The 16,158-nt window shown below is 38.1% G+C and overlaps 1 protein-coding gene across 2 annotated transcripts; it reads right to left on the minus strand.

Moving 5' to 3' along the window:
* Positions 1-253: 253 nt before the first annotated feature.
* On the minus strand, positions 254-16,156 carry LOC144653861 (major facilitator superfamily domain-containing protein 8-like). Of its 2 annotated transcripts, XM_078513978.1 has the most exons (14): positions 16,001-16,156; positions 10,507-10,695; positions 9,460-9,522; positions 7,876-7,995; positions 7,356-7,435; positions 6,220-6,316; positions 5,947-6,003; positions 4,943-5,016; positions 4,259-4,342; positions 4,047-4,099; positions 2,961-3,040; positions 2,661-2,780; positions 2,315-2,445; positions 254-1,734 (listed from the first exon to the last, which is right to left on the minus strand). In XM_078513978.1, the coding sequence occupies exons 1-14, from the start codon at positions 16,074-16,076 to the stop codon at positions 1,627-1,629; spliced, it is 1,332 nt and encodes a 443-aa protein (XP_078370104.1). In that variant the 5' UTR covers positions 16,077-16,156; the 3' UTR covers positions 254-1,626. The 2 variants fall into 2 exon arrangements, with proteins under 2 accessions (XP_078370104.1, XP_078370101.1); XM_078513975.1 differs by having other exon boundaries at positions 5,947-6,316.
* Positions 16,157-16,158: the final 2 nt, after the last annotated feature.

Consider the following 16,158-nt stretch of genomic DNA (forward strand, 5'->3'; position numbering starts at 1 on the left):
CTTCATTTGTATTTGCTGTGTTATTGAAATGTTCCTTCACTGTTTGAAGGTTATTTTTATATTTCACCAACTTTGATGGTCATTTCCGATGCCTAAATTTGGCTAAAATCCACGACACAGTCCCTGTATTAAAGTTCGCCCTGCTAAATTGTTTTACATGTGGGGAACTGATAATCGTGACTGTCATGCAGGCAATAACGAGGAGGATGAAAAGACCAATGATTGATAAACAACATTGAGCGCAAAACCAAGCTTTATATGTTGAGGTGTACAGTATTTTATTGCATGGTTCTTATGATTTCTACATTTTCATCTAAGTATTGGGGTTTTCCGTAGCCTGCGTTGCAGCCGGACGTGTCACAGAATCCTCCATATAGTCCCGGGGTTTAGCTCGTCTGCAAGGCAGGCTAGGTGTTGCGTGGGTTTATTAACCACTGAATATCCTTGTGTTATTATATTTTTACATAAACTATATAGTGAATTAAATATACCATTAATTCGTTTCTTTAACATTGAAAAGTCTATTGAAATACCTCTATCCTTCGCGTTCACATATGTACAGTCAACTCCCGCCTTGCGAACACCTCGATATTACAGACACGTTATTAAGGACAGAAGTTGAAATCCCGGCGAACAAAGAATTACTGAAAATAACTCTCGCTACTACGGACTTTCTCTATTGCGAACACCAAATTGTGGTCCCGAAGGTGTTCGTTATCTGACACGTCCCCAGTCGTCTCTTATACAGTTGACTTTAACGAGTCAGGTCCGTTATAGTGAGAGTTGACTGTACTGAAATTGTAATTCAAGATTGCAACAAGCAAAAACTTGTTGACCTCTCCACAGTTAAAACATCGCTTAGAAAAGTTTCTTCGACGGCTTACTCGCCCGTACTTCCATAAATATACTTATTTGGTAATAACGACAGTTATTTTTACAATTCAGTGATATCATTACCCCTCCAGGGGGCGGGAAGATCAGCCCTTAGCCCATTTTATGGGTGTTGAGAGCATTTTTTACTTCTTTGTATATTTTTTGTAATTTGCAAATTTAAGACAGTTATAAACTTTTATCTAATTTTAATATTAAATTGTAATTGTAGTTTCCCTATAAATTCGTCTCCATCCTGTTGGATTGCGCGGGTTTTTTTTTTTACAAAAACCCCAGGAGACCAAATTCGGTGTATTTGGTCCCCTATCACATATTTTGACACCCCTGGAAAATCTTAACACTGACATAAATTGGAAACAAAATTAACACAGGTGGTCTTAATACGCGAGGGGTCCATACCTAGGCGATATCAGCCGCAATTCAGGAAAGTGTGCTCGTGCTCCCCACCTCGCCGTGGAAGAACGGAGACGCACCCCACCTCCCCGAGGAGAAACGGAGACCGGACTTTAGAGAGCAACAAAATTCGAGCCTAGTCCAAACCGCGTCTGGAGCAGTTTGGTATTCGGAGATAAGATAATTAGAGGATGGAAAGGGGACAGTGGGAGGGGAGGGAAGCACAAGAGACAAGCAATGTGCCGACAATCATCCCCGTTCTTGCGAGCTTGCTAGTCCCATACTGTTCCATTTTAGTCAGCAGACATTGGCTCCGATTCCTTCCTGTTAAACGCAGTAGTTTTATGCCAGTAATGGCTGTCGTTCGTTTTGTGTGCCTATTTCGTCGTACTGGGACGGCATTTGTTTTTGAGGTTCTTTTAGCCGATCAAAGGAGAAGAACATCATTATCTGTAGAAAAAATATTAACACAAAATCAATAGATTGTCATAAAATTGCGAGAGTGCTAGCTCTAATCAGAGGACAGAGGGCAAATCTGGCTGCTGGTCTCTTTGCGTTCTGGCGTTCTCGTAGGGATAAACTTTCCCGCGAGATCTACCACTCCAGAAAGCGCTCAGCTCGCTGATTCTTTTTTTCTATGCCCCACTCACTAAGGAGCCTTTTGGCAGAAACGAAAATAACAAGCTTAGAAAAATTTAAATGAATTGGAAATATTTATTTAATAAGGGAAGGGGTGTTCCACCCGCCTTTTTTTCACACTAATCCCGTTTTTCGTGCTGCTTCCCAACTTTCCGAATGCCTGGAACAGGCTAGTCAGATGATAGTCGATAGTCTATCACGCGTGACTGAAACGTTACGAGAAGCGTGATACAAAACTTCGTAACTGTTATTGCAGCCTGATTTAAAATGTCACGCAACACTCCTCTTCACTCAGTGGCAAGAACCGTTGCGTGACAACCAAAATAATGGCAGCGAAGGAGGGAACTCGAAAAGAGGAACACTGAATAAAACTTTGTCACGCTGTACTCACTGCTAAGATGACTTCAAGCGCTGCCATGACTCCCATCATAAGATAGAGCCTCCGTGTGAGAGCCCCACCCCACAAGGGCCCTAGAATCATAGCCACGCCTGTTACAGACCTCTGAATACCTTGAGCAATACCTGAAAAGAGGGCCAAAATTTAAAATTCTTTAATTTTTTTTTACCAAAATGCATAATAAGTCAATAAATGCATACTGATTTATAAATGCATACATTTTAAATAGACCACAAAATAAACAAAGGAACCAAAACGTGCTTATTATCCAGGGTTCCCCATATACTGTTCCCTATAAACAATTTTTGATCCATGCAACTCTTTGCAAAAATCCTCTTACCTTGAGTTTTCTCGTCAGTAATTTTGGAGTAAAGGGAGATATTTGCTACTGAGAAAAACGGCAAACCAAACACGATAACTAATGTGCCAATAATGATGGTAGGAAGAACGACTTTATCATCTGAAAAAGCAAAACAAAACAAACAATCACAAATTAAAAACGCAATATTTATAGTGACAATCTTTTGAAGCAAAAAAAAAAAAGAGCTAGAGAATTCTCAAGAAACTTTTCCCCACAGTACAATATTAATCAATTCTAAAAAATAATATTAAAAGTTTAAAAAAAAAATTGGTAACTTACATGGCTTTGCATTTGCTAAGAGACAGAGATACCAAATAAGGGCAAATCCCTCAAATGCGATACCAATCACCATTAGCCATCTGCAAGAAAATGCCATGACACAAGTTAAATTTACTGTATGATTTTATAAATTGTATAACCCCAAGACATACAAATTAATTTTACAAAAGAACTTTTTAAATAAATCCCCCTCGTTCAAAAACGACAATTCATTAGTTTCAATCCACTTCTTAAGTTCATCAAACTCTATTTTGCCAACCATTAGGGGGGTGGCCCTTAACTACAAAATGGTTGTTATGGATGGCTTCTAACCGTCATATCTTGGGCTTCCATAGTATCCTGGATTTAGTTTTTGGTCATGTTTGTTCTAATGGAAGTTGTCTTCATTTTCGTTAGTCAAGAATATATTTGGTAAGTCACATGACCAGAACACAAAAATCTTAAAAACTCATACAGCTTACATTTTTTTCGATTGAAATCAACACCACGGATAGAGTTCACTTAGAAGCAAAATCTGTAGCATGGATTTCAAAGGAGAAAAATGTAAGCTGTGTGAGTTTTCAAGGTTTTTGTGTTCTAGCCACGTGACTTACCAAATATGGTCATGGCTACCAAAAGTAAATGAAATCTCCAATAGAACAAACATGACCAAAAACTAAACCCAGATACTAAGGGAGCCCAAGATATGGTGGTTAGAAGCCATCCATTACAACCATTTTGTAGTTAAGTGCCACCCCCTTAAAACACCAACAACACCATGTGGCAGTAAGAACTGCCTAGTAGCTTTTGTTTTTCTTTATGACAGGTCACACACACTAGGGTTTCATTGACAGTTAGGCCAGGACCAAACAACAATAAGAGTTGTCAAGAGTTATGAAAGGTCAATCTCCTATTCTCAATTGAAGACCAACTCTAGATCTCATGCATTCTCATCAACTTTTATGCTCTCTCATTGAATTTAACCCTGCTGAAAATGTCAAGAGAGTTGACAAGAGATGCTGCTTGTTTAAAAGGCAGATAACATCAACTCTCACATAAAACAAACACTGGTATGTGCTGCACACAAGCGTAACAAGAGCATTTTACCTGTCAGCCATCTTATGACTTAGCTTTCTTACAAGAGCAAATACAAGAATGGCCTGAAATGGAAAACACATAATTTTAGACAATTATTTATACATCACAACCTGGAGAAATAATTAAAAGTCTGACAAATTTTCCACTTTTTCTGACAGAAATAAGAAAATAAATGATTTGTCAAGCTTAGCCAAGGGAAAGAGATCACAACAATGTTTTACCTCTAAAGCTATTAGACAGTAGGCAATACTGTTTTCAATTTCATGCCAACCTAGAAGATGCTCTGCCAAAGGGGTGACTATAGCCTATAATAAGAATATGATTGTAAATTGAGTGATTTTAATAGCTAGCACATAAGATTATTATTATGTATTGGGTATAAATGTAGCAGTGACCTATAAAGGACTGAGGGCATAACCCTTAATGTTGACATAAATTTACCATTAGTTGCTGGGTTTTTCCAAAAGTGAGGGCCAAACATGGGAAAAATATGGGGCAATATTTCATTGAATTTAATTAAGGGTACATGTGAAAAGAACAATCAATAAAAAACAAAAAACAAAAAACAAACAGACAAACGCCAACCAAAGTAAAAAGCTTCCAGTAACTGTAAGGCAGGTGTTAGCCAGGTGGCCGTCCAGGAGTCCTATGGACGGCCACTTTTCAGAGAAAATAAATAATATGAATAGCTGTATACAGAGGCTTTTTGAGCAAATTTGAAAATCTTTAGATACCTTTGCACTCATAAGTGCAGGAAAAAACACCTTTCATGCTTCTCAGGCCCTCCTATGGGGACAAATTCAGGCCTAATAAAAGTTTGGACTCCCACTTTTTAAATCCTGGCTAAAAGCCTGCTGTAAGGTGGTTACACCCCTTCTTAAGAGATGTCAGAATCATTGACAAACCTCAAATGCTGTTTCATTGAAGAACATCATAAACTGTGATGCCAAGATAACAACCACTTCCTCTCTGACAAGATCTTAATAAAAGCAATGCAATAAAACCACATTATTATACAAGTGAACAGAACATAAATTAAATAATAAAGTATTATTTCGTTTGTCTCACGACGTAGTCACGTGTGACAAACGAAATAATACTTTATTATTGTACTCTACCACAATGAATAACCACAACATTTTTTATGACAAGAACATAAATTTTCGAATATCAAAGGAACACCAACAAGAGACCACATTACACAGACTTCCTTATATCGGCGATCTCTAAAAGAAGAAATGGCAAGCCATCGAAAGAACAATAAACTATAAAGAAAAGAAAAAACAATAAGCTTGCTCATACATACTGATGAGCATACGCGTATACAGAGTATACGCACATACGCAGACGCACATACGCAGATGCGCAGATGCATATACGCAGATACACATACGGGCGTATGTGCAAAAGCATACGCGTTTTTCGCGTATGTTTTGGGACGCTTATTTCTGAGCGGTACTGTAGGAAATTAACACTTTCTTTAAAAACTTAATGCAACTTACATTAATGTGAATTGGGGGACAAATTCAATAATGGAAATAAATGCAATGGATGTTTACCTACATTAATATTGTGTAAAACTTCATGCATAAGCAAAATCACCTGCCGAATGAATTATCATTTAAAACGTGCAGCTGTATAAATGGGTTTATCTGTTCATTCAACAATTTCAAGTTTTCAAAGTTGATTTATTTCTCTCAGAAATTAAATATTACTGTAATATTTCTACATCTTCTTGCAAAACTTTTAAGAAACAAGTAAAAGGCACCATTTTGTAGACAACAACAAGCCACTGCACACTAATAGTTGATAGTGTACAATAGCTTAGCCAATCAGATTACAGCATTTGCATAAGTAAACTAATAGAATTCTACTGATGAACAATATAATATAAGATTTCTCAAGGTACCTTTAGCCACGTGCCATTTGTCCATTACAGAACCAGTTCTTGAGCGTCTGCGAAAACCTGGTGCATTAACATTTATAAGTTTCTGTTTCTCACTGTCAATAACTTCACTAGTACTTGTTAGATCACCATTTGCATCACTGGAAATGATATAGTCTGAACTTCTTTCCAGCTTGGCGTCATTGATGCTTGTATTACCATGAAGTGCTTTCTTGTCAAATGAGTTTTCTTTGACACTACCATTTACAGTATAATCATAACCGTTTTGTTCCTCACTTTTTTCATCATCGGAAACAGCTTTTACTGCTGGCAGGTCGTAATAAAAAAACAGGATGACTACCTCCAACATCAGCCATACTGCAGCCATAAAGATCTAAAATCAAGAGAAAAACAAAAACTCAAAACTATAAAAAGGCTGAACAACACTGATACTGTGGATTGCATCTGCCCAAGAATACACAAGCTAAAAACATGTTTTCACATGACATCAAATGTCTGCATTTCAGGTGTCAAACTTTGAAGTTTAGCAACCCCTGATTTAAACTATTGCACTCAAAATGCTCACCATAAACACTGAGTATGGGCAAAACTTTACACTAGAAATGATCATTCAAGTGAACCTGTGTATGCATATCAACACAGATCAGCATCAATTTCTTGGAAGAAGTCTCTATATCCAATCTTTTTGCCATTCCAAAACTGGCATGTGTTGAACTTTTGGCATAAAGTTGCCATTACTGTCTGCCAAAGTTCAAATGTTTGATGACCAATCCTGCCACTTTTAATACCCAACTAGATCATGTTTCGGCGAAACATGTTCATGGGTAAATGCAATCAACAGTAAAAGAATACACAAACTTTCATGGTTTTAACGTTACTCTACAATTACAAAAAGGTAAGTATGCCATTCATTAAGGACTTTTCAAGAAAAAACAGGTGCTAACGTAAGGCCCTTGAAGAAAAAGAATATAAAACAACAAAGCCTGGTCTTACAAACAATCAATGTACACAGCTAATTATCAACTTGAAGATGACAAATTTCAAAATCTCTCATTTGGCGGAGCAAAGTGAAGGATTGTGGGTCATTTGGGCTTATATAATAGAGTACAGAGGTCTGCTACTGGAGGAGCATTGGCAAAAAAAAAAACATGAAAACCTGAACCAATGTATATAGTTGTCCTGACTCTCACAAGCAAATACAAGTATTTATATAATGTACTTTTATTTTTACTACTGGCTGATTAGAGTATATAAATGCACAAACTTGCTATCCATAGGTTAAGAGTCTAAAATTGGCTGTTAATGTTCTGCTGTGTGTTTGGGTAAGGTACTTATCAAACTCCACATCAAAAACACAGCAAACTTCATGTACACATTTTAACCTTTTTAATTAACAATGCTATAAAACTTACCCCAGGTGAGGTATAAGCATCAACCTTAAATGGTCCTAATTTCACATTAAATTCCTTCAGAAAAAGGTTTAACCCAGGCCCTGAAATTAAACAAACAAACAATATAATTATGGAAACCCAGGCCTTGATTTTTTTAAAATAATGGATAACTTAAGATATCATTTCTTATATAAAAATAATGACTAGTCAACTTATTTCCTCAATTTTAATTTAAGTTCATGAAAAGTGGTTTTACATTCACAACACTAGCAACAGTTTATCATGAAAAAAAATTTTAAGTTCTCCCAACAGGAATTGAACCTATGACATTCTGCACACCGGTGTGCAGAATGTCATAGGTTCCACTCCTGTTGGGAGAACTCAGAATTTTTTTTCAGAGTAGCTTGTGCAGTTGACTGAACAATATCTTTCTCGTTATCTTTCTCCAAGATTAAAATGTACCATCCTATATTTTCAACAAAATAATTATCAGACAATAATTTCACACCATTTATATTCCATCTTCATGTAGTACACATACCTACTAACAAACCAAACTGCCGCAAGCCCATTGCAATAGAATACATTCCAGTCCTTTCTTTGTCTGTTGTTGTTCTTGCAATTTGTGCAAATATCCCTGCTCCTATACCAGCACCAACACCTAACAGATGCAGGAAAATCATATTAAACGCTTTGCCTCATGCTAAGACCCCTCGCATGGGTCCCAGGGGTGGGGGACTCCCACATGAAAGGGACAGCAATGCTTGTCAGAAAATTTGAATTAAGGTGATTCCACGGAATTGCATTGCGCATCCTGCTGCGCATACGTCGCGTCTTAGCGCGCGCACGAGCGCGCGCGCACACAGAACACTACGAGATTCCCTTCAGCCTACGCTCGGTAGGGAAAGAAATGGTCGTTTTCTCTTAAACGAGCACGGTGACCCCCATTTTTTAATGCATTAGGTATTTAAATGTCATAGGGTTGTCTACAATAACGCGATTTAAGAGAGAAAGTTTAGGAAATTCTACATTGAGATATTTTAATTTTAATGCCGTAAAAAACATTTTTTTAGGTAGTTAGGTAGTGACCCCCATTTTTTATTTTATTTTTTTAATGCTCATAACATAATTGTAACTGACCAAGTTTCAGAAAATTTTTAATACTCCTTCTATTTCAGCTGAATCACCTTAAACCCCTAAAGGAGAGCAATCAGGGTGTGGCTGGAGCATTCTTTGACCCATAAAAGATACTAATGATGCCTGATTGGTCTAAATCCACCAAGGCAGAGTATGATGATGCCTTTATTTCTGCATGATATGTGCAGCCCTAAAAAAGACCTTGACTGAAAAAAAAAATTAGCATTCTGTCTTGAACGCTCTAAGTGAGGCCAAAATCTGCAATTTAAACCCCATTAACAAGATGACAAGCTTGCCTATCCCTTTCATGTGGGAGTCCTCCCCTGGAAGCATAAAGTGTGTCACAGGTTGCATTTCTTTTTATTACAAATCTAAGCTGTGACACACTTTTGAATCACTAGTTAAAATATTTTGTCCCCCAACCACCAAATGAATTTAGTTTACAATAAACCAGAAAATAACTGAGAAAATTATATAACAAATTGCTCAATTATTCAGCAACTTTGACCATTATCACGAGTTTAAGTGAGGCAATTGAATAAGTAATTAATTGACTATAGGAGACCAATCAGGATACTGGAAATCTTCACCCTGGGCATGTTGCTTTGTTGCAATGAAGCTTGCCTGTCTTGTCGCAAGAGCTTAGTCAGCTTGGTTCTCAGCCTGCCAGCAGATTCAACTATGTTGGATTGGTAAAGGGCAAGGGGCTTGACAAAACAGAGTCCCCAGCCCTCCACGTTGGGGTAGAACATGGGGCCTATTAAATCACCCACCACATAAAAACTAACTTGATTACAGAGACCTCTGGGCCTTATGTACTGTGAGCAGGCAACATTGCAAAACCTACAAAATCTACTTATACTTTTCAATATTCTAAATCTATATCCAATGTTGTCCACCTTGGAAAACATTTAATTTCTCAGGAAAAAACTGTTTTCCTTGGAACAAGTCATTAAGTGTTAAATATTAACCCTTTAAAACAGCTCACCTGCAATCAATCGTGCAATAAGCACCCAGTACTTGGACCAAGCAATGAAATATAAGAAATTACCTGAAAGGAAAATCCATAATTATTTTCAAGGCTACCCGGTGTCATGAGATTCACAAAACATAATCGCAAGTGCTGCACTGAAAATAATGATTTTATCACTAATACGAATTTTAAAAAAGTCTTAAACACTTGGTCCATTTTGTGGGGATTTTTTCAGCAATGTCAATTTTAAGAGTTTTTGGGAGAAACATTTTAGGAGACAACACTGCTTAAATGACAGTGCAAAAAAATATGCCTGAAAATATTTTAAATTAGCTGGTTTAGTTTGTTGATCAAGTAATTTAACAGCATCAGGACCTGTCTTCAGTGGTCATGCAAATACCGTATTTATTCGATTAAGCGCCCTGGGCGCTATTAAATTTTTGACTTGAGGGTGGGCGCTATCGGGTGGCGCACGAGGCGGGCGCTATTACATTTTTACCATTTTAAGCAGAGTACGTTTATTTGAGAAAATATTATTACTTAACGTAAGCGACAAAGCTGAATTTAAATATTCATTGAAAGTTCAGAAAAAACTCGGTTTCGGGGTGTCCCGAAGAACTAGTCAATTCAATCCAACTTCAACAATAATCAAATTCTGTGCCCCTTAGAAGGGTGGGGGGGGCGCTCGAGGCTGGGCGCTTTATTCCTGCCTACAGGGTGGGCGCTTATTCGAGGTGGGCGCTATCGAGGTTGGGCGTTTAATCGAATAAATACGGTACCATAGAAGCTCTACTAAAGCAGAGCAATGCTCTAGCAGTCCCGGCCCAGGGTGCCAGGCGACTTACTTTTGTCTCTGGGCAGCTCGTTTAACTTTGCTGCCATGAAAGCTTTTAAGAGCTGGGCACCCAAGATTTCTTACTTTGTGCCCAAGAGTCTTTGGGCACCCTGCAATTTTTCTAAGAGCACAGCTTAGTGAAGCCCCCCTCTCGAAAAGAAATAAGCCCCAAGGAGCGCTTAAACTCATAACTAAGAAAAATAAAGAGTAACAAAGCACCAGCTTACCTCCTATCTCAAAGAGATTTGCAAACAGTATGGCAGATTTGGTTTTGCGTGTGAAGTCAACCCAGAAACCAAAGAATGGACTTGACAACAAATTCGAGAAACAGAATGATGCAAAGACCACTCCAAAAAACCACTGTTCAGCATCAAATCTGTGTTCCAGATATAGCCACAGAGTTGGAAGAATAACGGCTGCAGAGACAAAAAGGAAGACATCATTCAGTAACATTAGTGTAATTTAAAACTCTGGTTATAAGCCCTGGGCTTATAAATGGAGGGGCTTAATAATAACAAGACGCCTAAAGCTTAAAGCTTAAAACCGGGCGGTTAATGTTTAACTACTTGATTAGGCAAGTGCAGCAAAAACTTTTAAAATACCATTTAATTGAGAAACACACAAGTCTGTGGTTAGACTACTCATAAAATTTTGAACAGCTGTTCTCATAAGAAAACCATGAAAAAAAGGTTGCGCGATATAATCAAGCATGGATTTTTATTCAACCCCCCCCCCACCTCCCCCCATTCCCCCTTTTCTTAGTCATTCACCTTCGAATATCTCCCCTCCTACTCCGTCCTCCCCCATCCCCTGCAGCTTTCGACTCTACTCCCTCCCATAACACATTCTACTCTTAACCCTTCTCCCCGCCCTCCTCAGCACTTTTGTGATGGCGCCAGCCGAGCAGTAGTTTAGGGGCGAGTAGCTGTGACACACAAGTTGAATACGTTTTGTGTATTTCTTATCTTGAATAAATGAACTCAAACAGTTGAATAGCATTACAAATGATCTACGGCCAAAACAAACAAACAATTAGAAATAATTCGTTAAAAACTAAGAAGCGTTTAAGGTTTTTTAAAAGAATGTATCACACACAAAAAAGGAATAATAAAAAAATAGAAAGCTTTTTAGCTTTTAAACACGCCAGCTCTTTAAGGCCTAGTTCAGACATCATGCTCCTGCCGTGCCGAACTAAATTGTAATTAGGTTCGACTGTAGCACGGCAAAAGCACGACTCTGATTCAGACGTCGTGCCAGAGTCGTGCCAAATTCAGGAGTACTGAATCTACGTAACATTTAGTCAGCGGTGATCTAACAAAAATGGCGCCGTTTTCCAAATTGCCACAAAAACTCAAAGAAAAGCAACAGAAAAAAAATTTCCTTTAGCGAGTACGGCGAATGCTTGTTTGTTTGCCCGACTAGTTTTCGAAAACTTGCTTATTTCGGATTCAGACCCGCTAGCTTCTTCTTCGCCCTGCTCCCTGTCATTAGTGTGATCTACTTTGTTGAATGAAACATCCTCGACGTGCTTTTTAGCAGAAAAATATTCATTGTATTCCTTTGGCTGGCCGCCATGGTTTTTGCCGTCTGGCAAGAATAAAATTCAATTTGCATACTTTTAAGTATGCAACTGGTGACGATGTTAAAACATCGTCACCAGGGTCTTCTCCGTTTTCAAAATGGCGGCTAAAACGGAGAAGACCCTGGGAACGAGGTTGTGCGCATACTCCGTAATAGAGAATTATTCTCGAGTCTCCTCGTAACTCCTCGCGGGAACGTAATCCCGCCAAAATACATTAATATAATTTATGAATTTGGTTTGGTGCGGCAAAAGCACGACGTTTGAACCGCTGCCGTGCCAGAGTCGTGCGGCACGACATGCCGTGTCGAACTAAATTGCTTTGCCGAACTCAATTCAAAAGTTTGATTCAGACGCCGTGCTTCTGCCGTACTTTTGTCGAACTTAATTCCTGAATTTAGTTCGGCACGGCAGGAGCTCGATGTCTGAACTAGGCCTAAGTCAATCTGATTCTTCGATCGAAAAACCTGCCTATATGCTGCATTTTGGGAAGCAGTCACGCAAACGCCAGTTCTTTGCGTGATACATAACAGGTAATTTCTCCATCGCCGTTCGGTTCCGAGTGAAATTAAAAACCGTCGAATGAAAAACCAAAAAATATATTTATTTCTCGCAAAAATGAGTGGAGTAACCAGAAAATTACAGTATTGGCTCTTGCTCTAATAAAACGAGTCACATAAATACAATTAGATAAAAATAAAACGAGTTACATAAATATCAAGAATAACAGAAAAACTTCAAAACAAAATTACAAACGAAAATAAAAAGACTAAAAAAGGGCATGCATTAGATCACGCGTACAAGATAACATATGCTGTTAAAAATCCCAACTAAATGTGAAAAAAGAAAAAAAAAAGATTCAAGATGAGGCCAAGAAACATTTGAATGGCATTCAAAATTTGAATACTTTAAATTAAAGCCGTAAAATTAGCCAAAGCGCAAGTTTTTATTTTTGCCGTCTATTATTTTACTCGATGGCTTTACCGGTCCGAATTCCATTCTAGTTTGTAGAAATTATTATATTACTAACTTACATTTCCATTTTGTTATCTGAGCTGAGCAAGAACCAAAACAAGGTTTATATTTTGTTGTGTAAACATTCAATCCGTCTGTGACACACGACTTTGTCGGCCCACTGTACACGGATGAAAATGGACAAAATGGACACAATTCTTGCTAAACAGAAAACATCTTCAAAGTAGAGTCTGGCCCAAAAATGCTTTAGCTGCCAGCCGTTTTTAAAAGCAGAAGCTTGCTGCAAAAACATTGCGTGACTGACGTAAAAAAAGCTTAGTCAAAACAATCACCGGTTTCGCGCTCTTGTTCTCGCTTCAGTCGAACACTTGAAAATAAACACAAAAATATCCATTTCACGCTTTAATAACAGAAATCAGGGTATTAGACAAAATTTTAAATAGGAGAGTAATCTTAGCTCCTGCTGAGTAAATATCAAGAGTGCGGGATTTGAATCCTGGCCAAGAAAGCGGCCGAGCGAACTACTACGACAAACAAGGTAATCAAAAACATCACACGGTGCCTCAATCTATAAATAGATCTTGTTCATTTCAAAAGCCTAAAAACCCAACTAAAACTTGAACAAATGAAAGAAACATGAAAAAAAGTTTCAAATGAATTTTTATTCAAGATGGGGTCAAGAAACATTTTGAAAGGCTTAAAGATTTAGAAAATTTCAAAACCGTGAAATTTTGCATGCCGTGGTAGAATTTAATTACAATTAATGAAATTACCCGCACCAAGATTTCATTTTGTAGACCATTTGTTTTACTTGCTCGCTTCCCATCATACTTCGTAGAAAAACTATACATTACCATTTTGTTTTCTGAAGTCTTGGGAAGTGTGTAAGTAAACACTGAAGTAAAGCTTTTTCATCAAGAATCAAAATAGAATTAAAGATTATTTTGCTGTGCAAACATTCAATCGTCTCTGATACGCGACTTTGCCGGCTCAGCTGTGCACGGTGAAAATGGACATGATTAATTCGGAAAGTATCTTCAAAGAATTATTCTGGCTCAAAAATGCTCTAGCTACCAGCCTTTTTTTTAAGCAGTTTAATATGCGTAAAGCTTGCTTCAAAAACATTGCGTGACTGACATAGCGGTTTGGACCTGTCAAAACAATCACCGGTTTCGCAACCCAGTACTCTCTTGAGTAAAACGCTTGAATAACATTAACACATATATTTCACGCTTAACAGAAATCAGGGTTTTAGATAAAATTTTAAATAGAAGATTGATTTAATAGCTCCTGCCGAGTAAATATCAAAAGTGCGTGTTTTGAATCCTGGCCAAGGAAGCGGCCGAGCGGGTCTGGAACGATTTACCGACACGACTACTACGAAAAAATTCCGGGCGATTTATGAACCGGGCCGGCCCAGTCTCCGCCCGGTTAATAATAATTTAAAGCTTATTCGGTGCAAATTAACACATGGATATGATCAAATGCGCCTTACATGAAATTAACTAAAAACCTGGCTTATATCCAGGAGGGCTTATAAGTGAAATAAAAAAAGTGTTCTGAAACAAGCCACAGCAGTGTTGATCAAAATACATTTTCAAGTTAAAAAGTCATAATAAAGCAGTACAGCAGAGGGGGGCTTATATCCGGGTGTGGGGGGGAGGGGTGCTTATAACCGGATGTATTTTTGGGTCTATAACCAGTGGGGATTATGAGTGGGGGCTTATAACCAGAATTTTACAGCATATCAAATCAGAAAATAGTGTTTTTGTGAACTATGATTGCTCTGCCCTCCCATAATTCAGTGCTGAAAGTATTGCTAGCACAGCACAAAATTGGTTTGTCGATACACAAATTGTTTTATCACGTTCAAACCATATTTACAATCCGTAAAATGAAGGTAAAGATTTGCAAAAAAATGCTAAGAAAACGAAGACCGTGGGTACCCATAGAGTAACCTGCGATCAGGCCGGCAAGATTTCCACACAGTGATAGTATGAAATAGTTGCATACATAATTAATGTATGGGGCTGTGCGGAAATCTTTCCATCAGGCCTTTAGGGAGGGAGGGAGGGCATGACTTCAGGTTACCCACAGAGAGGCTCCATTTTCCCAGCTGTTATTGTGTTAATGTTAAAGCAGAGGGTACTGTCGATTGCATCTACCTGTGAACGCACGCGCTGAAAACATGTTTTCAAATGACGTCAAACGTCAGCGTTTCAGGTGTCAAACTGTGAAGTTTAGCCGACCGAAACGCGAACTTTTGCACTCAAAATACTCACCATAATCACTGAGTACGGGCGAAACTTTACACTAGAAATGATTCAAGTGAACCTGTGTATGCATATCGACACAGATCAGCATCAGTTTCTCAGAAGAAGTTTCTATATCTAATCTTTCCGCCATTTCGAAACCGGAATGTGTTGAATTTTCGGCGCGAAAGTTGCCGTTACGAACTCCTAAACTTCAAAGTTTGACACCTGAAACGCTGACGTTTGACATCATTTGAAAACTTGTTTTCAGCGCGTGCGTTCACAGGTAGATGCAATCGACAGTAAGTTTCATATTTTCTTTGCATGTTTCAGCTAATATATTTTTCGTTTAGCTTATGACATATTTGTTATATTTTACTCTAGGTTTGGAAGGCAATCTTTGATAACGGTGAAATAAACTGACGGCTAGTCACACTATGTTGAAGTGACTAGCCATGCAGAAAGCTTTACGTCAAATTGTTTACGAAATTTCGTATGGGAATTTATTCCATCTAGCAACCGTTCTCGGAATAAAAATAATTACTTACAATGAAACAACATTCTGTTCAATTCTTACACAATATTTGCTCAATAAAAATAGGTTGGGGACGCATGTCAAATCTGCTTATGAAAATACACCTGAAAATTCACGTGACATTTACACAACAGCATGCAGTGCTAAACTTTGCGTGGAACTTCACTCAACTCTCAATGCACTCTCATGCAGGCGAAACGAACAATACAAGGAGACAATGCTAACTGCTACTATCGTTTACCAAACTCAAACAAACGAATATCATGATAAATATAACTGTCTCGATCGAACAAACAAGCATTTCCTAATGAAGGTAGGCCTTCAAACTGCGTGAAAAGTTTTGTTAGCATGTCAAATCAACTTTTCAAGTCATTTCTTACCATATTCGATTCCACCAAGCAAGAAGAACAAACCAACACACACTCTTGTGGAACGTTTCTTGGTCTTTAGGTTCATTTCCGTGGATATAGAGCAAAATTCACAGCCAAACTAGAAGTGCGCCGCGATTTGTAAGATTTGCACAACTTTTCCTCAAATG

The sequence above is a fragment of the Oculina patagonica genome, chromosome 5 (genome assembly GCF_052425735.1).
Source record: "Oculina patagonica isolate OP01 chromosome 5, crgOcupat, whole genome shotgun sequence".
In the NCBI taxonomy this organism is placed as follows: domain Eukaryota; kingdom Metazoa; phylum Cnidaria; class Anthozoa; order Scleractinia; family Oculinidae; genus Oculina; species Oculina patagonica.